A 27,377-nucleotide genomic window follows, 5' to 3' on the forward strand; every position below is an offset into this window, starting at 1 on the left:
GATGGCTGCGTGGTAAGGAATCCACCTGACAATGCAGAAGGCTCGGGTTGGATCCCTGGGCTGGGAAGAGCCCCCGAAGGAGGAAAGGGCAGAGTTCCATCGACAGAGAGCTGCAGTCTGTGAGGCTGCAGAGTTGGGTGTGACTGGGCGACGAAACACAGCGAGGAAGAAATGCTGACATTACCAAGTGCTGTCGAGGACTGCGGCAGCTGGAACACTCCAGTGCTGATGCTGGGAAGGCGGAGCCATTCGGCCACTCCGGGAGGTGCTTTCTCAGTTCCTTACCCAGGTCACTGTATACTTACTGCCAGATACAGCAACCCTGCCCAGACATCTAACCTGGAGAAATGGAAATGTGTATTCGCACGGAAACCTGTACACGAATACGGCTAGAGGCTTTATTTGTAACAGCTAAAAACAACCCAGACGTCTTTCAGTGGGTGAACTGTGGTGATCTGCGCTATGAAATACAACTGCATCACAAAAGGAACAAACTGGTGACTCACCAACCTCCCCGATGAGTCTCAAAGGTGTTACAGAGCGAGAGAGACCAGTCCCAGCTGTCTTCTGCCTGAGTCCCTCCATGGAGAACATCATACCATCCTGGAGAATATCAGTGGTTGCCAGGGGTTACGGGTGGGGAGAAGTGTGCCCCAAAGCTATGGCAGGGGCAATCTGGGGGTGATGTAACTGTGCACCGAAATCAAAAAGTCAGTCTTTAATGGGGGGGGGAGGATAACTAACATTCTGCGGTACACCTGGAGCTACCACAACATTGTAAGTAAACTATACTCCAATATAAAATAAAACTTCAATCAAAACGTCAATTTTACCATTTAATAATTAAAGTGAGACATACAAGATAGTTTAAAAACATATGTTTCAGGCAGTGTTGACGCGCGCCGGGGTTTTCTTCTTGGCACGCGTTCTGCTGCGGGCGAGGGCACTGCGGCACGCTCGGGCCTCGGGACGCACGCCTGGCGCGCGCGCCCGGGAGCTGATCGCGTGTCCTGCGCTCCCTCCTGGGAGGGTCAGAGGCGTGACAGACACTTGCAGCCCAAGGCGAGGGAGGCGTCCTCACACACGCTCGGCTCAGAGAAGGCCGCCGCGCTGCGGGGGCGGCGGGAGACTCCGCAGACCCTCCTGAGTTCCCCGCCCCGCCCGGCTCCCGGAGCTTCGCGGCCCGCTTCCCACAGCAGCCGCGCCCCTTTCCCCTCGCCTTCCAGGGCCGCCCAAGCCCCAGCCTCGTCCCGGGGGCCCGCCCCGCAGCTGCTCCCCTCCCCACCTGCTCCCCCGCAGGCCGCCAGCGCCCCCCACCCCCCGGCGGAAACCAGAACTTGAGGTTGCGGGTATCAGTGGCTGCCGACTCTGCCCCCCACCCCTGGTCCTCCCGCGGCTGAGCCCGCGTCCGCGCAGGTCGGAGCTGCAGGGGCCGCTCGCCCAAGGCGCCAGGTGCCACTTCCCGGCGCAGAGGCAGGTGCGCCCACCCGGTGAGCTGCGTCACCCCCAGCGCCTCTTTCCCAACGGCTGGGCACACGCCCTCCCCAGGGGTCACGGCTGCGCACACGCCCTAGGGCCAGACGGGCCCCCAGTGTCCCTACCCGACAGCAGTCATGAGTCCCTGGCGTCTCCCAAGTCCCACTCCCTCTCAGTCCGCGCTCGCTGGACGGTCCTCGCTCGCTGGACGGTCCTCGGACCTCGCAGCCTCCTGCGCGCCCCCAGCCCATTCCCGCACGCCCCGCGCCCAGACGCTGCATCCTCCGGCCTGGGGCGGGGGCGGGGGGGCGGGCGCCCAGCCTGGAGCCCACTCTCCAGTAGGGCCCGTGTTCACACCCGCCCCACCACCCTCTGTGCCCTATCCCGAGGCTGTGTCAGTGGCGCCCAGGGAAGCGTGGAAAAATGTTTAGACGTGCAAATGAAGAGTTTTAGGAAAAAAAGGGTCAGTCGTCTCAACGTAATAAGCATCCATTTTAAAAGAATTAAAATCATCAAAATCTTACTGGAAGTTGTACTCATGAAGGTTCTTCAGGAACGACCGCCCTTCGCCTTCTGACCGGAAGAGGGGAAAGGGGGCACCTGTTGCTGGGGGCTGGGTGCACACCTGCCTCCAGAGATGCCCCTGGACCGTGGGCACTGCTGTCCGGAGGCCCCACTGCCAGGACTCAGCGCCCAGCCCTGCCTGCCCCGCTGCCCCCTCTTCCTCTGGCGACTCCAGCTGGACACCCAAACCCTGGCCTCGGCTTGACCTCCAGGCGCAGAGAGCAGGCAAAGACAAGCCGCTCCACACTCCTCACTGCAAAAGACAGCTCACAACAGCAGCCCACTCCCTCTACACAAGCTACCGTTCCTGCAAACTAGGATGCCCCTCGAACCACCAAGAACGTTGAATCCGAGCAACTCCGAGGTATCACCCATTTCTTTGGTCACACTGGGGGCCACTCTGCTCTAAATGGCACCCCTCCACACACACGCACTTCCTGTTTGCTTTCTCGGCCTCTGCCTTCTCACACCAGGCACTCACATAAGTGACAGGCTCAGCTGTTTGTGAGCTGTCTTCCCCATGCAGAGGTCAGCTCCAGGTAGGTGACTGATGGCTGTTTGCCCGGGCTTTAGGGCTGAGACTCCTGACCTGGGGCCCCGCAGTTCAGGGCAGAGCAGACGTGGTCTGCAGCCCCGGAGCCGGTGCTGTGTGCTCCTGGTGTTGGGAGAGGGTGGCGCCCAGCGGGTGCTCAGGGACTGCTGGGGGGATGAGGGGATGAATGGGTGAGGCACACAGACCCGGGTTACCTGTGAGCTCTGGGGGGCGGGGGCGGGGAGGGAACCGGTCATCCTTGGCCCTGGGGCCTGACCGCACTGGTGCTCTCCTGCCGAGGTGTGGCCGGGCTGGGGAGGGGAGGTCCTGCTGAAGGCCTCTCACTGGCCGCGGCAGCATGCCTGTCAGGCCACGGGGCTCCGGGTGCGCGTGGACGGCCCAGCTCAGAGCCCTGGGCTGAGTGCCACCACCATGCAAGGGCAGCACGTCCTGGACAGCGGGGCAGCTGGGACCCTGGAGCACCCGTCCCCACCCCAGCCCTGTGGCCAGGCAGGTCCTTAGTCCTGGAGAGGAGCGCAGTTGTTCCCCTTGTCTGGGCTTCCGGTTCCCCCCGTGGGATGGCCAGGGCTGCTGCGAAGTGGAGGAGCCTGCATCTGTTCAGTTTCTAGCACCCAGCCCCCAAACCCCGCCAGCCAACCCACCTCCCCACCCCTCCAGGTCAAGGATTCCTCCTGAGGGAGGCGCTGGATCAGGGCCGCAGTCTCTGTGCACAGGCAGGGACCCCGAGGCAGGCCAGGCGTGAGAAGCCGGAACTTGTGGCGTGGGGACCTTGGTCCCCACCTCCTTCTGTGCCTTGATGCAGAGGGGGCACTTGGGGCAGACAGGGGTCTCCAGAGCACGGCAGGAGTACTTGCGTGAGCCCAGAGCACAGCCCGCGGGGGGCCAGGCCTGGCCGAGGTGGGGGAACAGGATCTGCGGGCTGGGGGCGCGACAGCCCCTCTCGAACCGCGGGCAGGGGTCCAGCTGCAGTCACGGCCTCCATCCCGCCTCAGGGGGGACACGCGGCCCCGTGGTCCCCCAGTCCCCATGAGGGCTCCCTGGCCCTGCCGACCCCTTCCCTGTCCTCAAGGGAAGCGGCGAGCCAGGCAGACAAGAGTTTCTCAGTGAGGGGGCATGTGGGCTCCACCGACCCATCTTGTCGGCTCGGGCAGCAGCTCCCACTAAGGGAGCGGTGACGAGACGTCCAGGGGCCTGTGTTCCGCTAACGAGGCAGAGCCCAGGCCGGGGGCGGGGCGGGGGTGCGCATGCGCAGACGCAGCCCAGCGTAGGCCAGGGGCGGGGCCCGGCCCCGCGTGCCCCGCGTGCCCCGAGTCAGGTGAAGGTGACTCCAGACAGCGGCCCGGCAGGGGCGGCCCGGGGGTCCTTGTGAGCTGGCAGGGGGGTCCCGTGAGGGCAGGCCCAGCCGGCAGACTGCTGGGCGACCGCTGGCCTGGGACACAGAAATGAGGCTGGCAGGGCCGAGGGCGCCCTGTGGCTCCTGAGCACAGGTGGCGCGTGGTGACCTCAGGGGGTGCAGAGCGTCTGAGAATGGCTCGTCCTGGCAGCTGGCCCCTGGGGCCAACGGAGTGGCCGTCCCTCACCGCACTGTCCTGGCTAGGGGCCTGGGGAGAGGAAGGTGGTCCAGCTCTGGGGGCAAGGGTGAAGGCTGGGTGCTGGGGTGGTGGGCGCTCAGGTTCTTAGCAGACTCTTTGAAGGGTGGGGGCCAGTGGGGGCACCCAGGGTGTGGACCCCAGCACGTGTGTGGGTGACCTGGCCCCCCAGACCTGGTCAGTTCCAGGAAGGGTGGGGTCACACCCTGCACTCCAGAGAACCTTGTGCTCAGGGCCAGGGATGCTGGCCCTGACCCCAGGTGGTCCAGAGGGAGCCTGGGCCAGGCTGAGACAGATGCATCAGGGGCTGGGCCATCTGGGGAAGGGGCTGCCCATGGAGCCACTCTGTTGGCCCCACACAGGGTTCAGGAGGGGCTGGAGGTCCTTCATCTGACCCAAAGTCCTGGCATCGTCCAAGGGCCCAAGTAGCTGCAGGCCTTTGGAGACCCGAGAGGTACACAGGCCCCTAGTCTGGGGCCAGGTGAGGACCCTCAGTGCATGCCCTGAGGCCGAGCCTTCGCGACAGAGGCCTGGGGTGTCAAGACGTGAGCTGGCCCCTTGCTGCATCCCTGCAGTTGGACCTGGCACCCGTGTCTTCTTGGTGAGATACTTGGCCTCAGGCGGCTGTCCCCTGGGTGGCAGCTGGGGAGAGAGGAATGGGGGGCTGGCTCAGGCAAGCCGTGTGTGGGGGCATAGACCCCCCACCCTTCAACCATCTGGTGGCTCACAGGGTAAAGAGTCCACCTGCAGTGCAGGAGACCTGGGTTCGATCCCTGGGTCAGGACGATCCCCTGGAGAAGGGAATGACAGCCCACTCCAGTATCCTGGCCTGGAGAATCCCATGGACAGAGGAGCCTGGCAGGCGGCAGTCCCTGGGGTCGCAAAGAGTCAGACACGACTGAGCGACTAACACTTCAACGTTCACTTTTCACGCGCCCCCCTAGCCCACCTCCGACTATGAGGTGGAAAGCAGGAGAGGGAATGAGACCCCACCCTCTCAGGGCCCCTTGCCCTGTCCTGCCAAGCCAGTGCCCGGTCAGCAGGCAAACGTCCATCTTCGGGGGAGTTTACCCTGATCTCTGGAGCAGTATCCTTCCAGGTTGCCCAACTCCAGCTGGGCCCAGGTGCTCTCACTGATCACAAGACCCTGGGACTCACCCAGCATGGCACTCCAGTCATAGCCGCAGGCCACCCACCATGCCATCTGACTGGCAAATATCGGAGCCCCGGTCCAGACACAAGGCTCTTAGGGGTGACCATCGCCCCGCCCCTTCGATCCGCTGGGGCGGGGAGGTGGGGGCTGTGGTGGGGTGGGGTAAGGGGAGAAGTGGATGCAGGCCCTGGAGCATTTGCCAGGGGAGGTGGGCGGGACTGGGGCGCCCTGGCATTGCTGAGACTCAGCTGCGCCCAGAGGCCATTCGAGACCGGCCCAGTTGCCCATCAGTGGACGGGGTGGTGAGAGCGCTGGATTCCCAGGCACCCCTCTTCCTGTCTGCTTTTCAGCACTGGCAGAGGTTTGCACTTGAAGATGAGTGTGCTTGCTCCTCACTCCCACTGCCCTTGTGCCACTCACTGCCCCCCTACCCCAGGCCCTCAGGCAGGAGTCACCCCCTGGGCCACACCGAGGCCCCGTAGGTTTAGGGTTCCCTCTAGATCCTGCCAAGTCTGAAGTCCAGGAGTCTGGGACTCCTGGGTGGGCGACAGGTGGGCCGGGGACTTCGAGTTTCTGGGCAGTTGGAACCAGAGCCCAGGTCAGTGTGGTGGACACTCAGGGAGGAGGGCACAACACCCTTGACCCAGTGCGAGGCCCTGGAGGAGCTTGATCCCCCAAGTCAAGGCTCAGAAGCCTGGCCTGACGCTGAGGCGGTGGCCCCTCTGTCCTCCACCTCCTGTGCAGAGTGTCCCCCGCATCCTGACGGTGGGAGACAGGGCTGCTACGGGCCAGTCTGGGGTCTAGCCCTTGGCCCCCGACAGCCCCTGAGTACCTGTCCTCCCAGCCCCAGTCCCCGCTGAGGCCTGGCCCGCTCACTCACCACACTGGAGCCCACAGAGCTGCTGGGGGACGGAGAACTGGACATCGGTCCTCCTGCCCTGCGGGCAGGGGCAGGGCAGAGAGAGCAGGTCAGCACAGCCTGTAGCCCACCCTGCACGCCCCCTCCTTCCCCAGAAGCACCATCCGGAGAGGCTGTGGGGCTGAAGGGACCTCCCAGAGCAGCCCAGGGTCCTGGGCAGCTCCTGGGAGGTGGGCGGAGGCTGGGCAGGGCGGTACACCTACCTGGATGCAGGTGCTGGGTGCACAGGCCTCATCCCCAGGAATATCCACAAAGGCCACTGCAGGGTCCCCTGCAGAGTCACCCTGGCGGGGGAGGGGCCGGTCACAGGCAGTGGGGGCACAGACCAGGCTCCTCCAGGTCACTGTGGTGCTCGCCACCCTCCGCCCTCGTGGGGACTAGCTCTGACTGCAGGAAGGTCGGGGGTCAGCCCCACCCCCGGGTTGCCAGGACGGGGCCTGCCCCACCTGGCTCACAGAGGCCGCAGGGACGGGGGTGGCCTGGAGCAGTCGGCGGCAGGCGGGGGGCCACGTCTTCCCCTGGTGGCACAGGCACACCTGGAAGCGGGCGGGGCTGGACGAGAAGAAGGCCACCCGGAGGTGGCCCGGAGCGGGCGAGGGCTGGACGGCCATCTTCCAGGCTGCGGGGGCAGGGGTGAGGCCCAGCGCCCACCCACCGCTGACCATCTTGGCTATGGCCACACTGCAAGGGCCCCTGACCAGCCCCCCGCCTGCCCCCTGGAGGGCCCCGCCCCCCTTGTTGGGGCCCCACCCCTCAGAGGGCCCTGGTCCCCTTGGAGGCCCCGCCCCTTGGAGGCCCCGTCCCCTGGAGGGCTCACCTGGGAACCTCGGCTGCTTGAAAGGGCACCTCACTTGGAAACCCAGGCTCGTGGAGAACTGCCGGGAGGCCGGGGGACAGGGTGTGGCTGTGCGCCCAGCGACAGGCAGGCCTCCTTCACGGCCCTCTGGGACTGCTCACAAACCCCCACCTCCCACTGTTGGCCCAGGAGGGGTTAGAGGGGCTGCTAGGTGGCTGGACCCTGGGGCTGGGCAAGGCCCAGGGAGGGAGACATTTGGCTGTGGGTCCCCTGCCCCAATGCCGTGGGTCCCTTGTCTGGCTCCTCAGATCCCTCCGCCAGCCCCGGGAGGGCACGAGGCAGGCTGTGGTCCAGCCCACTCACCTTCAGGCAGAGCTGGGGCTGTGTGTCCACGAGCGGGTACTGCACCTGGGGGGAGCTCACGTCAGGGCTCTGGCCATCCATCTCCGCCCCCATCACTGCCTGGGGGACACTCACCCTACCGCGGGCTGGCCGGCCTGAATGCTTCAGCTCGAGGCAGTGGGCCCCTGGCCCTGGCTGCCAGCACAGGCTCACACGGCCTCTCACGGGGCAGGCGGGCTCCCAGCTCAGCGCCTGGCTCCCCGGGTGGTAGTGGATGGCGTCCGGGAGGCTCTCCGTGACTGCAGGGACCCTCCCCCAGGGCTGGAGTCAGAGGGACACTGTCCCAGCTGCTGACAGGCCACCGGACCCAGCATCTGCTCAGTGATGGGCAGGCTGGGTCCTGGGCAGGTATCTTTTCCCGTGGCTCTAGACCTAGGCCCCACCCAGTTCGCTTGTGTGCCCCGTCGATGAACACCCCTTATCCTCGGGGAGGATCCCCTCCCCCTCCCGCTGTGGCCTTGGCTCTCCCAGGTGGCCAGGCCACGGCGCCCGCGAGTGCTTGTGCGCTGCCTGACATGGACGCTTGCACCCACGCGGGGCTTCCACCACCTGGAGGGCTTGCCCAGAACACAGCTCTGACGACCTACTGCCCGAAGCTGTCTCAGGCGCTGAGGCTGGCCCTCCCCGCTACTCTCAGCCCTCCTTGCGTCAGCCCTGTGCGCTGGACCAGCAGGCCCCATCCTTGGGGACCCCTGACTCGCCATCTCCCACCCCTCCCTCCTTGCTCTCCCGGGCACAGCAGGGCACTCACCATTTTTGAAAGGGCAGGTCTGGATTCGAACCGCATCAGGGGTCGCCGACCAGACCTACGGAAGGGGCTGGGATCAGCACAGAGTCGGCCCATCCTCTCGTCCACTCTCGCGTGTCAAGGCCGCACCCTTACTGACCTCAAGGCACAGACAGGACAACTCTTGGCTGTAGGGTAGAGAGACCCTCCGGGAGACCCTGTTCCCTGTTACCTGCATCAGAGAGAAGGAGCGTGGGCGGGGGCGACAGGAACGGGTGGGGCCTGGTGGGCGGGGTGGGGCGGGAGGGGAGGACAGAGGGAGGGTGGGCCTGTGGCTGTGGGCGGGGCCAGGGCTGTGGGCAGGGCAGCAGGTGGGACAGCTGGTGGACGGGGCCTGGTGGGCGGGGCCGGGGCTGTGGGCGGGGCGGCAGGGGAGGACAGGGGGCGGGGCTGGGACTGTGAGCGGGGGCTGGGGCTCACCCTCACTGGGGCGCCCGCGTCCTCGCAGGTGAACCGCTTCAGACAGAGCCGCACGTAGTAGTCAGGGCCCCCCGACTCTGGCACCTGTACTAGAATGACCTTGCGGCTGCGGTCCACCCAGTAGGAGAGCTTCTCAGCTGTAGGAGGGCAGGAGGAGGGGTCACGCTGGGGCCAGAGGTCACCAGGCACAGGGCTCCAGCTGTCCTGACAGCCTGCATGTGGTGACTCCTGCCAGACCCAGGCGTCTTGGAAGTTGCCTGCCTGAGGACCATCGTGAGTTCCCAGAAGAGCCCGGTAGGAGGCCTGTGGGTGCCCACCACCACCCAAGGGTCTTCCCAGGAGCAGCGAGGCCGGGGTCCCACCTGGGGAGGGACCTCACCGAAGCAGTCAGGCACATTCTTCCCCACGTCCTCCTCTCTGCAGTCTGCGAATGACAAGGGAAGTGTTGTGCCCAGCCCACTCTGCCCCAGGGGCCACCCCCAGCCGGGCCTCTGCTGGTGTGGTTTCCAGAAGCCCACCCCTCCGGGGAGACAGCAACCCAGAATTAAAATACACTTGCTGGGACCTGTCCCGCATGGCCTACCTGCTGCCTGGGTGACTCCTGCCCCACGGCAGTCACCACTCCCTCCAGGAGGCTGGAGGGCAGTGCCCACGCCAGCTCCCTGGTCCCTACCTTCCATGTGGTATTGCTGGCCCAGCTGGACCCCGCAGAAGTGGGGGACAGTCCTCAGGGTGACGTAGAGGGTCTGGGCCACGGCCACCTCAAAGCAGTCAAAGCGCACCTGGAGCTGGGCAGGGACGGGGTGAGCTGTGGACCTGGGTGTTGACCCCCTACCCCTGGCCAGGCCAGCTCCACCTTGCACAGCTGGAACCCAGAGTTTGGGGTAGGGGAGGAGGGGTGCCCCGTCCATGGGCTGGGATGGGCTGTGGAGCGGGGAGGGTAGCGAGAACTGGCCAGGGGACAGCTGTGCTGCCGGGCACAGGCTTGGGGCTGGACCTGAGGGTCCGGGTCAGACACTGGCCTCACCTGCTGCCCTGCTTGCTGGCGGGAGGCCCTGGACACCTGCACAGTCTGGCACTGCGTCTCCTGGGTGTCCAGGCTCGTGGAGCAGACCTCCAGGCCCTGCAGGCTCTCTGTGGAGAGAGGGTCCGCAGGCTGTCAGACCATGCTGTCCCCTGTGAAGGCAGTGAGCAGGGTCTCTCTGCCCCACCCTAGCCTGCCGTCAGGTTGACATGGGAAGAAAAGGAGCCCTGAGCCCCCCATGACCCAGGAGTGACCCCGTCACAGTCACCGTGCAGCGCGAGGGAGGCATTGACGCGCAGGAGCAGGGAGCAGCCGTCGGGTGGGGAGCACTTCATGGCGGTGGAGAGCGCCAGGGACCCCAGGACGGACCTGGGCATGGACACGGGGGGCTGCCGGCAGAAGCTGTTGAAAATATTTCCTGTTGGGGGAGAGGGAGGCTAAGTGCCAGGGTTGCTGGTGCCTGGGCTAGTCCCTGTGGGTGGCCGGGTGGGGAGTGGCTCTGGGTCTCTGCTGCACAAAATGGTGGGGGGGTCCTCCCTACTCTCCTCAGTGCCATCAGAGAGCCAGGCCCTGGAAGAGTGGTGGGCCCACCTGAGCCTTGTGCAGAGCTGTCTGCTGGGCCCAGGAGTAGGGCCCCCGCCTGGCCAGCAAAGAGGCAGAGGAGGCGCCCCCGCCAGGCGTGCCGGCTGGCCCCATGGGTTCCAAGGATGAGCAGCAGCACAGGTCTGCAGGGGGCACCCGGGCCTGGGCCTGAGGCCCCTGCCGCCTAAAGCCCTGTCCATGGGCAGCAACTGGCACAGATGGCTTGGCCCCAACGGCCTTGGTCAGGGCCCTGGAAGCGGGGGCCGGACCGGGCACCGTGCAGGCAGCAGGGGTCTCACTTTCAGGCTCCGGGGCTGAGCGGTGTTTTCAGTCTTGGCTCTGCCCAATCTTCAGGCAGATGCTTCAAGGTCAATGGGGTTAGTTCCACGGGCTCCACCATGCCCCGGAGAGCCCTGCACCCCATGGAGCTGGCAGCCCAGGTTCCCTCTGGCACTCAGGGCCTGGCGTCCCAGCCAGGTGACGTGTCAGATGGTATGTGTGCTCAGCGGTGCCCAGGGTGCAGGCACACCCCAAGCAGCGTGGCAGGAAGACCCGCCCTCAGGCTGACGGCCAAGGGGAAGCAAAGGACGAAGGTGCCAAGGCCCCTCCTGGGCTTCAGGGGGAGGGGGACACGGGGACCAGGGTGACCGGTTGAATGCACGAGGGTGGGGGAAGGGCAGAGGGTGCACCCAAGGCCGTCTCCCCCCGTGGCACAAGGAGCTGGAGTGAGGGGTCCCCCCTCACTGGTGGCTGGGCTCCCAGACCTTGGAGAAGGGGGCCGAGGCACCACTGCTGAGACCCAGCCAGTAGAGCTGGCCCGTCGCTCAGCGGAGCCCTGACCTGACCAGATCAGACGTGATTCAGAGAGGCAGCAGAAACTGTGAGGTCTGAAATGTTCCTGGGAAAGAAACCAGAGCTGTGGGCCCCGCTGAGGTCAAGATGGAGGTCAAGTTGGAGTCACGGAGCTCAGCCTGGACAGCAGGTGAAGTGCGATCTCAAAACACTGGTGCAAGGAAGCCAGGACGGCGATGCCCACAGAGGGGGCAACCCGGGAGCCTCACCGTGCCCACTGTCCCGAGGGTGCTGCCAGGTGGCGGGGATAGGGTAACAGCATCCAAGGTACCTCCCCAAGAGAAGAAGTGGGGCAGATCTGGGCAGAGGCAAATGGCCGGAAGTGGCCAGAGTTTGCAGGATGAGCACAGGAGGACCGAGACGCAGAGAGCAGGGTGAGTGTTTGAAGGAGTGGGATGCCCACGTGGACTGAGGAGCTGCAGGAAGAGAAGAAGCCGGAGGGACCCTGGGGACAGAGTCTTGTCGGCCCGTGGATCTGGGGTGTCCCTGCTCCCAGCCAGACCACAGACCCAGGGCCTCACGGGGCCCTGGTGCAGCAGACGCAAGGGTCTTGTTTCTGTAAGAGAAATAACTAGCCATGGGTGGAGCGCTGCCCTGATCTCGTCTAACAGATCTTGAAAGAGAGACCCCAGAAAGATTAACCTGTTTCCAAGTAAGCGGACTGTATTCCAGAAAAGACTCAAGAGTATTAGTGACGAAAGAAGTGTATATCCAGTGTGCCTCTGTGCTCAGCCACACAGCACCGCCTCTGCGATCCCATGGGCTCCAGGCAAGAGCACTGGAGTGGGGTGCCGTTTCCTCCTCCAGGGGATCTTCCTGCCCCTGGGACTGAACCCATGCCTCTCATATCTCCTGCACCGGCAGGTGGATCCTGTACCGCTGAGCCGTCTGTGAGCCAGGTGAAAATCACAGTCCACCGTATTTTCAAGCTTGGTGAGGACTATATACTCACAAATCCAAGAAGCCCAGTGAAAGATAAGAAACATGAAGAAATTATAAGCACACCACAGTCAGTCTGTTCAAAGCCAGAGTAAAGAGAAAACTGTAAAGCTACCAGAGGAAAAGACGCGTGAGGCACAGCGGAACCAAGGCACGGGAGAGGCAGACTTCTTTTGGGAGCCATGCGAGTGAGATGATGATAGGAAAGACTCCCCAGGACTGAGAGACAAAAGCCACCAGCCTAGCGTCCCACCCCTGCTCAGGCCTGCGTGCCTGACTCTTGGCAACCATGCTGCGAGTCCAGCAGGGAATGCACGGTCGTTCCAGCAAATGGTGCTCAGCTCTGTGTCCACTGGAAAACAATGGGCTCCAGACCCCAGCTCTCACAGAACGTAAAGTGGATTGTCACACTCAGTGCAAACCCTAAACTACCAAACTTTCAAAAAGAAACCTATTTTCAATAATCTCTATGACCTTCAGTTCAATTCAGCTCAGGCGCTCAGTCGCGTCCGACTCTCTGCGGCCCCATGGACTGCAGCACGCCAGGCCTCCTTGTCCATCACCAACTCCCGGAGCTCACCCAAACCCATGTCCATTGTGTCGGTGATGCCATCCAACCATCTCATCCTCTGTCGTCCCCTTCTCCTCCTGCCTTCAATCTTTCCCAGCATCAGGGTCTTTTCAAATGAGTCAGTTCTTTGCATCAGGTGGCCAAAGGATTGGAGTTTCAGCTTCAGCATCAGTCCTTCCAATGAACAGCCAGGACTGATCTCCTTTAGGATGGACTGGTTGGATCTCCTTGCAGTCCAAGGGACTCTCAAGAGTCTTCTCCAACACCACAGTTCAAAAGCATCATTCTTCTGCACTCAGCTTTCTTTACAGTCCAACTCTCACATCCATACAGGACCACTGGAAAAACCATAGCCTTGACTAGACGGGCCTTTGTTGGCAAAGTCATGTCTCTGCTTTTTAATATGCTGTCTAGGTTGATCATAGCTTTCCTTCCAAGGAGCAAGCGTCTTTTAATTTCATGGCTGCAATCACCATCTGCAGTGATTTTGGAGCCCAGAAAAATAAAGTCGGCCACTGTGTCCACTGTCTCCCTGTCTGTCAAAGACAAGTCAGAGACTGGGGTGGGGTGGGGGGGGATATTTGCAAATCACGCACCTGTTAAGGAGCATGTGTTCAGAACCTGTAAGAACTTTCCAGATTCAGCAACGAGGAAACCAACAGCACGTCTGCCTGTCCTCCACGTGGAGGGGATGGGGCTGCGGGTTCCACCGCCCCAGATGATGGAGGTTTAGAAATAATAAAGCCAGCAGGTAGCTGTTGCTGTTCAGTCACTAAACTGTGTCCAGCTGTTTGCGACCCATGGACTGCGGCACGCCAGCCTTCCCTGTCCTTCACTGTCTTCCTGAGTTTGCTCAAACCCATGTCCATTGAGTCGGTGATGCTAGCTAACCATCTCATCCTGTGTCATCCCCTTCTCCTCCTGCCCTCAATCTTTCCCAGCATCAGGGTCTTTTCCAGTGAGTCGGCTCTTCACATCAGGTGGTCAAAGTAAGCGAGTAGTTGGTCTGCCTTTTCCTACCCATGTGTGCTGGCAGTTCTAAACGGGGGTAAAATCCTCCCCGCTGGTCAGAGCTGGGAATGGTCCCCTGCCCCGGCCTGGCCCCCACCACACACCCGGCCTGCTGTTGCCTTGGGGCTGATGAACCCAAGGTGTGGGGTCACATGGGCGATTCAGAGCTTCCTGGGGGGACAGTTCCCAAGGGCTGTGGCTGGAATCGGAGCAGAGGCTGCCTGCAGGAGGCGGCCGAGTCCTGGTCTGGCTCCAGGGGCTCCTGGGCAAGCCCGGGAGTGGGGGGTTAGTCCGGCAAGGTGGGGGTAGGGTGAGGAAAGCTGTGTCCCCAGGCCTGACATTGCCTTGCTGAGAGGCCATCCTCGGAGCCTGGCGCTTCAGAACCCTCTCTCATCTAGGCTGTCCCTCGTATGTGTGGAAACGTCCTCCTCTGTGCAGAAAATGAGAAGGCGGCGTCTTTTGACCTTTTCTGGAGAAATACAAGGACCTGTTGCAGCCAGTCAAGAAAAGGATCAGAGTCAGAAGGAAAAAGGGTGGAGCCACAGAAGGGAAGGGCGACCGCGGGTGCCATGAAGTTGCTTGTATAAAAGTAAGAACAGGCTCCTGTCCCCAGTTAAGCTCACAGCACAGAAGGTGTATGGGAGAAGGTGATGTGACGGACTTCCCTGCTGGGTGAGTGGTCAGGGCACAGCGCTTGCTCTGCGTGGGCATGGATTCAGTCCTTAGTTCAGGGACTAAGGTCCCACAGGCTGTGCAGAGCAACCTCACTGTGACTGTGTGGAAGGCATTGTGAACCCCAAATTCTTCATAAAGATTAAGGAGAAGTAAATACATTTGATCTCATTTGAAGGTTTAAAGCCATCACAATAAACCAGAGGCATACTAAGAGAAGGCCTACCACCTCGGCTGCATCTTAAAAAGGAGAAATATGAACTCAGAAGGAAGAAGTGGGTTACGAAGGGAGTCATGAACACAGGAGCTGGTAAGATACGGAGGGGATTTAACTGCGCGTTGGCAGGGCAGGAGAAGGAAGGGCTCTGTGCGTCTGAAAACCCGTCGGGGTTTCCTTCTGCATCCCACACGAGCCTGTGCTGTCTGGACCGGTTCTACTGAGAACAGCTAACAGTGCTGGAGGGAAAAAAATACATGTTAAAAACTCACATGTAAAATCATACACGTGAAAACATACATGTAAAACACGTGGAACATACCCGTAAACACATACATGTGGGAAACATAGGCACAGACAACTTACATATATGTGTGAAAACATACATGTGAAAAAACTTCCCCGACCCCGTGAGAGCTGAGGAAGCGGGGGGGCAGGACACTGAGGCTCGGCCAGACCGGGAGGCCCAGGGCTGCCCCGATTCGGAGAAACCTGCTGCCTCCTCCCACCCTTGGCCCGGCGGGAGGGCAGGGACAGGGAGCTTCCTGGAGAGCCTGCAGTCTCTGCGGGCTCCCGGCGCTGGTCTGCACCCAGGCAGATCCAGGGAACTTCAGTCCACGACTTAGAAATGGTCCCGATAGTCACAGGTCACTCCTGGTTCACCGAGAAACAAAAGGAACCCGGTCTGAGGGGAGTTGCCTGAATCCTCGGCCCGGGGATGGCCAAGAGCCATTTCTCAGGGGCACGGAGCAGACTTTCATTTTTGGCCACACTGCGTGGCCTGTGGAATCTTAGGTTCTCTCCCAGGGACAAACCCCGGCCCCCAGCAGGGAAAGGCAGAGCCCTGATTGCTGGACGGCCAGGGAACTCCCTGGAGCAGACGCGTGAGAGATAAACAGAGCACCCAGAGGGAGGGCCGGAAGAGACACACGCCACCGATGGTCCAGGAGCCTCCACAGGGCCACCGTGGGTTTAGAGCGGAGCCTCGGGCAGTCCTGCTGCTTGCCAACTCCGAACGGAGGTCCACTGCGCTTTCTGCACAGGGCCTCAGCACCTCCTTTCTTCCAGGCTCGGTGCTCAGAACACCGGGGAGAGCAGCGTGAAACTGTGCCCCCGACACTGTGTCTGGGCCGCAGCACTCCCCGCTAGGTGGGCTGGAGAGGGCGGAAACCTGTCTGCACAGACTCGTCCCCGTCTCTCCTGGTGCTCACGACCGGCTGGTCTCCATGGTCGGGCGCTCGGCTGTGAATACCGCACCGCCTCCCCTTCCACTCGTGTTCTCAGCGTTGCAAACAGCCCTGCGTTAGATTTTCACCCCGTTTCCCGTCTGACCCCTCCCGGGGCCTCGTGGTTGATGCTCCTTCCCTAGGAGGGGCCCTTGGGACAAGAGCCCCTGAGTCCCAGCCTGGGCCAGTGTCCTTTCATGGAAATATGTTTGATGCATAGCATTGTGTAAACTTAAGGAGTACAGCGTGCTGGTTCGGTGCATTCATCTGCTGTCATCGTTGCTGTTGTAGCAAAAGCAGCCATATCAAGTCCCATAATTGTTGCTTCTTTTTTGTGGTTGGATTAATTAAGGTCTGGCCTCTTAGCGAGTTTCGCGATCATGACGCAGAACCGTGTCTATCGTCATGAAACGAAGCGCTGTGGTTTTGCTGTCCGCGCTCTTCTGGGGTAAAATGTAGCTCTTTGAAAAATCGGATGTACTTTCCTTTCCATTTTGAATTGCTAAGTTCTTTTTGCTTAGAGGCCCAAAGATGTTTCACTTTAACATCCACCCATTTTGCTTGAGTGGGTTCTCACGTTGAGTCTTCCGGGCTGTTCCTCTCCAGTTCGACACCTCGTGTTGGGGCTGTCTGCTGTCCCGGAGCTGCAGCTCTGCGCCTCTGCTCTGCGGCTCGGCTTTCTCCAGGGGCTCACGGCGCCCGCACTCTGGACTTTCTCTGTCTATCTGCGGCATCTTCTGTTATTGACTCGGCATTTCATCTCTTTCGACTCTTTTTCTTTTCCAACCTTACTTGTATTCTTTTCTGAACATTTTCATTTCTTCACTTATTTTTGGTCGCATGGAATCCTCGTGACTGTGCGCAGACTTTCCTCTCAGTGTGGTGAGTGGGGCTTCCTCTTTGCTGCGGTGTGTGGGCTGCTCGTTGCTCTGGGTTCTCTGGTTGTGGAGCACGGGCTCCAGGGCATGAGGGCTCAGCACTTGCAGCACACCGGCTCAGGAGCTGCGCTGCCCGGGGCCCAGGGCGCCGGCTCAGGAGCTGTGGAGCGCGGGCTTCGCTGCTCTGAGGCGCGTGGGATCTTCGGGGACCAGGGATTGAACCCTGCATTGGATTCTTGTCCACTGTGCCATCACGGAAGTCCCTTGTATTCTCATTTTAATTGAAATATAGTTGATTTACAATGTTGTGTTAATTTCTGCTGTATAGCAAAGTGATTCTGTTATACATATAGATACATTATTTTTTAAAAAAGCTTTCTTTTTCATTGTGGTTTATCACAGAATATTAAATATAGTTCCCTGTACTAACAGCTCAGTTCAGTTCAGCCGCTCAGTCATGGCTGACTCTTTGCGACCCCATGGACCACAGCATGCCAGGCCTCCCTGTCCACCACCTGAAGTCTACTCAAACACAATATGACACTTGTTTCTGATTTTTAAAAAAATCCCCTTTTCATCTTCTATTTCTCTCAAGGCATTTAGTATTGGGTCTATTCACTACTTCTAACATAGTCGTAATTTCTGCAGTGATATTTCCTTTATTTTTAAGCCCAAGTGTTGTCACCTCATTTCTGAAATTTCCTAACTTTTGTTCCTATTGTTCTTTAACATCTTTATCAACTTTCTTGAGTCTTCTAACATTTCATGCAAAGATGGGCTCAATAAAGAACAGAAATGGTATGGACCTAACAGAAGCAGAAGATATTAAGAGGTGGCAAGAATACACAAAAGAACTATACAAAACAGATCTTCATGACCCAGATAACCATGATGGTGTGATCACTCACCTAGAGCCAGACATTCTGGAATGCAAAATCAAGTGGGCCTTAGGAAGCATCACTACGAACAAAGCTACTGGAGGTGATGGAGTTCCAGCTGAGCTATTTCAAATCCTAGAAGATGATGCTGTTAAAGTGCCAGCAAATTTGGAAAACTCAGCAGTAGCCACAGGACTGGAAAAGGTCAGTTCTCATTCCAATCCCAAAGAAAGGCAATGCCAAAGAATGCTCAAACTACTGCACAATTGCACTCATCTCACATGCTAGCAAAGTAATGCTCAAAATTTTCCAAGCCAGGTTTCAACAATACGTGAACTGAGAACTTCCCAATGTTCAAGCTGGATTTAGAAAAGGCAAAGGAACCAGAGATCAAATTGCCAATATCTGTTGGATCATATGAAAAGCAACAGATTTCCAGAAAAACATCTATTTCTGCTTTATTGACTATGCTAAAGCCTTTGACTGTGTGGATCACAACAATCTGTGGAAAATTCTTTAAGAGATGGGAATACCAGACCACCTCACCTACCTCCTTTGAAACTTGTATGCAGGTCAAGAAGCAATGGTTAGAACCGGACATGGAGCAATGGACTGGTTCCAAATTGGAAAAGGAGTACGTCAAGGCTGTATATTGTCACCCTGCTTATTTAACTTATATACAGTGTACATCATGTGAAATGCTGGACTGGAGGAAGCACAAGCTGGAATCAAGATTGCCGGGAGAAATATCAACAACCTCAGATATGCAGATGACACCATCCTTATGGCAGAAATCGAAGAAGAACTAAAGAGCCTCCTGATGAAAGTGAAAGAGGAGAGTGAAAAAGCTGGCTTAAAAGTCAACATTCAAAAACCGAAGGTCGTGGCATCTGGTCCCATCATTTCATGGCAAATATATGGGGAAACAATGGAAATAGTGACATACTTTATTTTCCTGGGGTCCAATATCACTGCAGATGGTGACTGCAGCCATGAAATTAAAAGATGCTTGCTCCTTTGAAGAAAAGCTCTGATTAACCTAGACAGCATATTAAAAAGCAGAGACTACTTTGCCAACAAAGGTCTGTCTAGTCAAGGCTATGGTTTTTCTGGTAGTTATGTATGGATGTGAGAGTTGGACCAAAAAGAAGGCTGAGCCCCGAAGAATTGATGCTTTTAAACTGTGGTGTTGGAGAAGACTCTTGAGAGTCCCTTGGATGGCAAGGGGATCAAACCAGTCCATCCTAGAGGAAATCAGTCCTGAATATTCATTGGAAGGACTGATGCTGAGGCTGAAGCTCCAATACTCTGGCCACTTGATGTGAAGAACTGACTCATCTGAAAAGACCTGATGCTGGAAAAGATTGAGGGCAGGAGAAGGGGACGACAGAGGCTGAGACGGTTGGATGGCATCATGGACTTGATGGAGATGAGTTTGAGTGAGGTCCAGGATTCGGTGATGGACAGGGAGGCCTGGCGTGCTGCAGTCCATGGGGTGGCAGGGAGTCTGAACTGGCTATTTTAAGCCACTGTGAAATGAACAGCTGCAGTTGTGGGTTTTGGGGTGTTCTGGTGCACTGCCTTTGCCTGTCGGGACCTCATTCTGTCCCTCATTCTCTTTTTATTATCATAGCTCGCCTGGGCTTGTGCCCACAGGCCCCCTTGGCCACGGTTCCCTGAACAGTTTCCGCGCTTTCAGCCACAGGCTGGGCTCTGCTTTCCTTGCTGCAAACAGCGCCCTCTGCTGTCGCTGTTGGATGGACGTGCTTTGCGGTCTGGTTTCCCAGCTCTGTGAAGACCTACAAGACCTTTTAGAACTAACACCCAAAAAAGATGTCCTTTTCATTATAGGGGACTGGAATGCAAAAGTAGGAAGTCAAGAAACACCTGGAGTAACAGGCAAATTTGGCCTTGGAATGCAGAATGAAGCAGGGCAAAGACTAATAGTTTCGCCAAGAAAATGCACTGGTCATAGCAAACACCCTCTTCCAACAACACAAGAGGAGACTCTACACATGGACATCACCAGATGGTCAACACCGAAATCAGGTTGATTATATTCTTTGCAGCCAAAGATGGGGAAGCTCTATACAGTCAACAAAAACAAGACTAGGAGCTGACTGTGGCTCAGATCATGAACTCCTTATTACCAAATTCAGACTCAAATTGAAGAAAGTAGGGAAAACCGCTAGACCATTCAGGTATGACCTAAATCAAATCCCTTATGATTATACAGTGGAAGTGAGAAATAGATTTAAGGGCCTAGATCTGATAGACAGAGTACCTGATGAACTATGGAATGAGGTTCGTGACATTGTACAGGAGACAGGGATCAAGACCATCAAGGAGATCCAACCAGTCCATTCTGAAGGAGATCAGCCCTGGGATTTCTTTGGAGGGAATGATGCTAAAGCTGAAACTCCAGTGTTTTGGCCACCTCTTGAGAAGAGTTGACTCATTGGAAAAGACTCTGATGCTGGGAGGGATTGGGGGCAGGAGGAGAAGGGGACAACAGAGGATGAGATGGCTGGATGGCATCACAGACTCAATGGACATGAGTCTGAGTGAACTCTGGGAGTCGGTGATGGACAGGGAGGCCTGGCGTGCTGCGATTCATGGGGTCGCAAAGAGTCGGACACGACTGAGCGACTGAACTGAACTGAACTGAACTGAACTTCCTAGCTCTTCCTTCCACTCGGCCTCATCCGCCTGCAGTTGCTTTTGCCGCTGCTGTCCTCAAGCTTCTTGTAGCTTCTCTGTGCAGGGCCGCCTCCCAGGGGGACCCTGAGCAGGTGCTGGGTGCTCGCCAGTGGCGCTCACTGCCTGCTGGGTTCAGACTCCCCTCTGCTTTCTGCTGCCCCTCCCACCTGGGGCCCTGGGGCCTGTCTCTGGGGTCTGGAGCCTGGACCCCGCTTCTGTTTTATGCCCTCCTTGCTCTTGTATTTAGGACTGCCTCAACGACGCTGTCATCTCCCAGGACAATTTAGGAAAGAACTCAAGCAGAAGTCAGTGTCCAGCTTAAATCTATTCATCCAGGGGCTCAGTATGCAGGTCCACAGCATGGGGTGTGTAGGGAGGGCCCCCAGGACTCAGGGTGGCCTCACTCAGGAGTAGAGGCCGTCGGGGAACCGCCCGGACAGTGTGGAAGTCTGACGACGGGTGGGGTGGGGGTGGAGGCGTCCAGCACTTGGTGCGGCCACTGCCGGGTTTCCAGGCAGCGAAGAGCACAGTCGGGCTCTTGCCTCAGAGCACACAGAAACAGAGCTCGATGAGTCAAAGACCTGAATCTGAGAAACAAAACTTGAATATGGAAATAGAGGAAGTACAGGGAGGAAGTCGCGATGACCTCAGAATGGGGAAGACTTCTGAAAAGATCCCCCCCAGTTCACGAAACCCTGAAAGGGGAGGCGTGTGAATACTATTGCATCGAAACCGAAGCGTGTGACTCTCAGCCCGAGGCTGAGGAGGAGGGACAGTGGGAAGAGCTGTCTGTGACGCGGGGTGACTGTCGTCGCCCCGGGAGGAGCCCACACAGGTCTCAGTGTTGTTAGAGACACACAAACAGAGACAGGAGTGTGTCTCACAAAGTACCCCCCATACCTGCCAGAACCCTCAGAGGTCGCCGAGCCAGAGAACTGCCCCGCAGCGGGCCGAGCACGTGGGCCAGGCCGGAGTGTCACCCAGACCTGAGCTGTGCCCTTGCCTGGTGACCCCGCCCCCAGCAGCCCTGCTGGGGGGACAAAGCCCGGGAATCCGTGGCGAGCCCCCTCTGCACCCCCATCTGGAGAGAAGGAAGCCGGGTGGGGTCCTGCATTATCACGTCTCCCACTGGGGTTCGAGGGAAGGGAGGGGGAGGGAGAGAGCCCGTGACAGCCCCCAGGTCCCCTAGAAGCCGAGGGCCCCTCCCCGCACCCCCACCACCCCCAGGACCTGCCCGGCCGAGTTCCCCCAGCATGTCTGGGGCCCTCCGGACATCTGGCCCTTGCACACAGCAGGTCTGCGGGGGAAACACCATGGATTTGGGGTCAGTGAGTGAGAAGGGGGTCCAGAGGCAGCTGCCCACGTTTGACCAAGACTGAAAGAACGTCCCAGACGATGTAGAAAACATTAAAACAGCTAGGAGAGGAGGAGAGAGAGGGAGGGAAGGAGGGGACCGGGAAGGCAGCACGTGGGAGGGGAGAAAGCGCCGTGGCGGGACGGAGGGGAGGCCCACCGCGAGGGACACGGCGGCAGGGACACGCGGCCCAGCCCGGCGGTCACAGTGCAGCGGGCTCAGAGGAGACGAGGGGCACAGGGGCCAGAGAGCGCATCTCGGGGCAGACAAGCGCAGACCGGGAGGCGAGCTGGCCTGGAATGCTCACAGCAGAAGCCCCGGAGAAAGACAGAGACGGAGGGAGCCGGCGACGCGGGCAGAGGTGGCGTCATCAGAGAGGAGGCCTGCGCTCGGGCGGACGGGAAACGCTCCTGGAGGTTACCGGACAACCGCGTCATTGGGTCGGAAGCTCATAGGGATCCAGGAAAGGGCCCAGCCCGGGCGGGAGAGGAGCCTGCAGGCCCCTCAGCAGAAACACTAGCCGGGGGCGCCTCGGGCTTCTCACCCTCAGGGAGGGTCCAGGCACAGGCTGTGACCCGATGCCGTTCAACTCCACGACCACTGACTGCGGTCAGACGCACCAGTGACAGGGGCCTGCCTGGGCGGGGGCACACGTCGGCTCACGGGTCCGCGTCCTGTCTCATCTCACACCTTAACCTTGGGGGTCCTTGAGAAGTAACCCCTCTTGAGGTGAAGAAGCATTCAATTAACGTTTAGCCATTTCTTTGGTTTTTCCTATTAAAATCAAATTAAATTAAATACTGATTTTAAATGGAATGAAGTAATTTCACTTTTATAAAATTTTTGTCATCTGTTTATCCAGGAACAGTATATTTGCCTACAAAGATGTCTAGAACTGTGTCTTCCTGACATAAACAGCATTTATTTCTCTAGGAAGGCTCTGGCGGTGGCTTTATCCTTCTTCTTCTTATTGTTTATTATTCATCCCTGCACGCATGTGCGCTAAAGTCACTTCAGTCACATCGAACTCTTTGCGACCCTACTGACTGTAGCCTGCCAGGCTCCTCTGTCCATAGGATTCGCCAGGCAAGAATACGGGAGTGGGTTGCCATGCCCTCCTCCACTGCGTCCCTTAAGCCCCTTTTAAAATAAAACATAAAGTGTCTGCAAAGACAATAAAGCTATTTTTAAAATAGGATATTGTATTACGGTAGGCAAAAACGGAGCATGTGATGAGAAGGTGGAGGTTTCCATGTATTGCTGGTGAGGTGGAGACTGGCGGGTCCACTTCGCAAAGCAGCAAATTCCAATAGCATAGGAAACCGCGACTCCCACGTCCAACAAGCCTGCAGTTGGGTGTGGAGGGGGGCTGTGCCCTCCTGCCCCAGGCGGCGGCAGGGATGGGAGGGCACTCTGCCCGGTGAGGCGGGAGGGGGTGTCAGCGGGGACCGGAAGGGCCGCGCGTCCTCCTCCTGAGATGTACTCACGGTTCACGCGGCTCTTGCAGGCGAAGCCCTGCGGACAGAACACGGAGAGGGAGTGAGGCCGGCGGGCCGCCTCGTGCCGCCCCGGCACCCCACCCCGGCGCCCTGCGCCCCTGGGCCTTCAGGCCCACCCCGACACACGTGGCACTCCAGGCACCGCAGGACCGCCCGGAGCTGCTGGCGTGGGGCCGGGCGGGGAGGCAGCAGGAAGCAAGGACCCGGCTCAGGCCAGGCAGTGACGCCTCGGGTCAGGGTGGGAGATGAAGGGGCTCGGGAGGGTGGGGGCCCCCTCACGGGCAGGGCGCTCCAACAGGTGGGGGCTCTTTGCCAGCACGGGGTGGGGGGCAGGGGTCTGCTCCTCTCCCCTGGGTCTGGGGGGCAGGCACTCTTGGGGGGTCCATCTCCAGCGCTACACCTCTTCCTAAATAGTCTTCATTTTGGAGTAATCTCAGGTTTATAGAAAAGCTGCGAGGATGGCATCAAGCTTCTCCCAGTGACCCCGGATGTTACTATCTGGGTAACCGGGTCACTCTTGGCTGAGCCCCACACTCTGGGTCCCCTCTCCCTGCCCAGGCACCTCGTCTGCCCCAGCCTTTTAACCATCACCCCTCATCACCCGGTCTTCTGATCACGACAGCCCCTTGAGACAATAAGGCCTTCAGCCCCCAGCCACACAAACCCCACTGAGGTGACCCCCAGGGGCCTGCCCGTGGTGCTCGGGCTGAGGAAGGTGACCAGGGGCAGCAGGGGGGTCAGCTGGGCAAAGGGGCTGCACCCGCCTGGGGGCCTCGCCCAGAGCCTGACCAAACAGATGGGTGGAGGGTGAGACGGCCAGTCCAGCGGCCCAGGGGCCAGCGGGCGGCACAGGGCAGGCCCAGCAAGGCAAGGGGGCAGTGGGCCTGGGCCACAGCCTCGCCTGACCACCCCACTCCTCCCACAGCCCCGAGCCTTGGAGCCAGCCGGCACCCTGCACCCTGTGGCCTGAGTCCACCCCCTCCCAAGCCGGCGGGGCTCCAGGGAGTGGAGAAGCTGAGGCACACCTGTGTCCTGGCCCTGGGGCACAGCCCGCTTCTGGAGACCACCCTGTGCCTGAGGACCACAAAGCCGCTGCCCCGGGTTACTGGTGGGGTTGGGTGAGGTCTGGTGCTTGGACCTTGGGTGCCCAGAACCCCTCTCCCTGCCCAGGGACCAGCAGGGGCAAAGGTCAAGGTCAGAGAGCACCGGTGGACAGTGGCGCCCGGGGGAGCTAGGGGTGGCGGACGCGGGAGAGGGCCGGTCTTTGTCCTTTGTGGGGTGGGGTGCGGCGGGACCGAGAAGCGGCTGCCCCGCCCTACCCCCCACCCGCGGGGGTTTCCGATGTTGGGCTTCTCGGGGCTTCCCAGGTGGGTCGGCAAGGGCGGGGTCTGTGGGGAGGGGACCAGCGGGCCTGGTCCTCACCCTGCCGCCCCATCGGGTGGGGAGGACAAGGTCCTTCCTAGGTGCTTGAGGAGGGGCCCTGACCGCCCCCTGCCCCACCCCCAGGCGCCCTGTGCTCAGCTGTGCCTGTCCCCGCCTTCCTGGCCCCGCCCTGCCTGAAGGCTGTCACGGCCCAGAGCGCTGCGGGGGTCTCCGTGTAGGTGGGGTGTCTCCAGAGGCACCCAAGGTAGCCCCCACCCTGGGCTTCCTGACCCCTCCCCCGGGCCCCCCAGCCCCTCCCCCAGCCCCTCCCCCAGCCCCTCTTCCAGCGGCCCCTCTCCCAACCCCTCCCCCGGATCCCTCTCCAGGCCCCTCCCCCCGGGCCCCTCCCCCGGCCTTCCTGGCTGGGTCCGTGCTCTTTCCCCCACCCCCACCCCAGCCTCCCGCCCTTGATCCCGCCGCCCCAGCTGGGTGCCAAGGCGGTGCCCGGTCGCGCCCTCTCCGCGGTGGGGGCCCGTGGCGGGGTGGGGGTCTCCTCTGGCCTCTCCCCTCGACAGCCCCTCCTGCACCGTCCGCGCCCATCCCACGGAGGGGGGCCGGTCACACCCCTGCAGCCTCACCCTGACTCCACCCCCACACCCTGCTGTCCCAGCACCAGTTCTCCGTAGTCTGGTGGGCTTCTCAAACCCCTTATTTCAAAATTCCCACATTTCACGGAGTTTCCTCCCTGAAAACTTGCTCCCTGAGCCCAGAGAACGCCTCCAGCCTGGGCCCAGGCGCTACAGCAGCGTCTTAAGATTCATCCTGGCTTCTTCCTTCCCTGAGGTCTGGGACCCAGTCCTAGCTCCACCTCGCAGTGCTCCTGAAGCTGCCCACCCTTCCACCATCCCCGCGGGCGGGTCCAGGCCCCACCCCTACTTCAGCCCAGCTGTTCCCTCTGCACCCACCAGTCCCACCAGGAGCCAGAAGGACCCACCATGGGTCCCTGCACACAGGACCTGAGTCCTGCTTCTGAGGCTCTGCCTGACCCCTGGCCCCCTGAGCCCGCCCTGCCCCTCCCTGACCCTCTGCTAGACGCACGCCGTGCCCTGGAGAGCGTGCCTGGCACACTGACTGTGTGCCCCAGGGTCCCCCGAGCTCTCTCGCCAGCTGCCACTGCTCCCTGAGCCTGCTTGCCCTGCGTCTCCCTGGGTCCCCGCTGACCCCCACCTGGAGGAGGGCCCATGCCTGGGGCTCCCCAGCCCGTTGCAGCGGCTAGCCTCCCCAGTCTTGAGCTGGGGGACCTCCGAGGACAGGTGCTGCTGGCTAGGGCGCTGTGGGGACAGTGAAAGTCCCGGGACACCACGTTCCGAGCCACATCCTTGCCCCACGGCACCTGCCTGCCCAGAATGAGCTCGGTGCCCACGGCATTTCCTTAGGTGGGTGTCCACACAAGCCCAGACACCACCCCAGCCTGCACCCCGGATGATGAAACGGCCTTGTGAACACAGGAGGCTGCCGCTGCACAGCTCCCCGGGAAAGGACACTCACGGGGCCTCAGTGCCCCACGCGCTCCTGGCAAACGCTTCCCATGACTGGCGCCACGGGTTGGGCCACCACCTTGGGGAGCCGCGGGCCTCTGACCACCCACCACCCCGGGCCCCGGGCCCCTTGCTGGTCACTCTGAGTAGCGTGTGTAGGTGGGCCAGGCTGCTCAGAGGAGAGTCCAGGAGGGGCAGGCTCACCTGGGGACAGGAGAGGCCGCATTCCGTGACCCTGGGGATGGCCAGGCTCTGGTAGGCGCCCCAGGTCAGGCAGAGCAAGGCGACGGCGCGCCCGGCCAGCATCTGGCTGCAGGAAGGTGCCCGCCAAGTGAGGGCGCGAGGGGCGGCCCGTGGCGACTGTGCCTCTCCTTCCCGGCCTGTGGCTCAGCTGGAGTGAGCTCGCTCCTGGGGCAGACACTCCCCCTCCCAGTGGGCTGGCCACAGCCACAGCCCACAACTTCCGCCTGCGGGCTTTGGCCCCTGGCCAGACGCCCTGGAGTTTCCAGGCTGTCAGAGGAGACATCCTGGAACTGTGGGGCTCCGGTGTCTCCAACGGCTGGGTGCCCCTGGGGCTGGCAGCTGGGGCAAGGCTGACTGTGGGCCTGTGAGCTCGGGGAGCCACCCTGCACCCCCCACGGCTCCTCGGTGTCCCCCCTTCTCTCAGGCCTCTGTCCCAAAGTCGAGGGATGGAAGGTGGCTTGTGCCCGGGTCGTCGAGCTCAGCGGGGCTGGCAGAGAGGTGGGAGCCGTCCCTGGCGCCAGCCCCAGCTCCCATAAGCCTGGGACACCCCTGCAGTCCTGAGTGCCCGTCCCTCCTCTGGGTGTGAGAGGCAGCGCCACTTTGCTCAGCCCTCGCTTCACTGTCCACACCCTAGAGAGCACTACCCCGAGGCCGACTCTGGGGCCTGACTCGTGCAGGGAGTGCACTCTGCCCCTTCTGCATTTGGGTCCTCTGCAGAGAGGCCACCACGCAGGCGCTCACAGCGCCCTGCCTGCCCCCAGGCCTAGGCTGAGGTGTGGCTCAGGGCTCCTTGGTCTTCTCCCTGGGTCCAGCCTGCCTCCTGCACTGGCTGGCAGGTCTGAGCACCTCTGGCCCCGAGGGCATGTCCCCTGAGTCAGAGGCATGGAAAAGAGGGAGTTGCTGGAGAGCCCAGAGACCCCCTCCAGGGCCCAGGGAGCTGGGGATCTGCTTGGAGCCCCAACAGGGTGCCACGCGCGTGGAGGGGAGCAGACCCAGCTGGCAGCACCCCTGGGCGGGCTCCCTGGGCACCCCCAGGGCTGCCCTGGCTGCTCACCTGCCTGTCGCCCCCTCGTCTGACCTGAGACGGGCTGTGGACTCAAGCCTCAAGAGGCAGGAACCAACATGGGAAACCCGGCGTGGGGCCCGCCGGCAAACATCACCCAGGACCACGG

At 60.5% G+C, this 27,377-nt stretch overlaps 1 protein-coding gene across 2 annotated transcripts; it reads right to left on the reverse strand.

The window, feature by feature from the left end:
- Nucleotides 1–1,949: 1,949 nt before the first annotated feature.
- On the reverse strand, nt 1,950–26,360 carry IL17REL (interleukin 17 receptor E like). 2 transcript variants are annotated; one of them, XM_069581802.1, is made up of 17 exons: nt 26,167–26,347; nt 23,051–23,078; nt 9,952–10,101; nt 9,687–9,793; nt 9,333–9,447; nt 9,039–9,083; nt 8,660–8,796; nt 8,340–8,411; nt 8,204–8,258; nt 7,528–7,691; nt 7,414–7,458; nt 7,072–7,129; nt 6,701–6,873; nt 6,458–6,538; nt 6,216–6,273; nt 4,911–5,054; nt 4,698–4,824 (listed from the first exon to the last, which is right to left on the reverse strand). In XM_069581802.1, exons 1-17 carry the CDS (start codon nt 26,266–26,268, stop codon nt 4,799–4,801), a joined length of 1,560 nt encoding a protein of 519 aa, XP_069437903.1. In that variant the 5' UTR covers nt 26,269–26,347; the 3' UTR covers nt 4,698–4,798. The 2 variants fall into 2 exon arrangements, with proteins under 2 accessions (XP_069437905.1, XP_069437903.1); XM_069581804.1 differs by lacking the exon at nt 4,911–5,054 and having other exon boundaries at nt 1,950–4,824; nt 26,167–26,360.
- Nucleotides 26,361–27,377: the final 1,017 nt, after the last annotated feature.

Source organism: Ovis canadensis, chromosome 3 (genome assembly GCF_042477335.2).
Source record: "Ovis canadensis isolate MfBH-ARS-UI-01 breed Bighorn chromosome 3, ARS-UI_OviCan_v2, whole genome shotgun sequence".
NCBI classification, from domain to species: Eukaryota; Metazoa; Chordata; class Mammalia; order Artiodactyla; family Bovidae; genus Ovis; species Ovis canadensis.

Bases quoted from the DNA above. Each gene is read 5' to 3' on its own strand.
- IL17REL (XM_069581802.1), bottom strand. From the start codon at position 26,268: ATGCTGGCCGGGCGCGCCGTCGCCTTGCTCTGCCTGACCTGGGGCGCC. The intron at 9,084-9,332 runs GTAGGGACCAGG...TGTCATTCGCAG, and splicing joins CCAGCAATACCACATGGAAG to ACTGCAGAGAGGAGGACGTG. The intron at 8,797-9,038 runs GTGAGGTCCCTC...GCCCTCCTACAG, and splicing joins GAATGTGCCTGACTGCTTCG to CTGAGAAGCTCTCCTACTGG.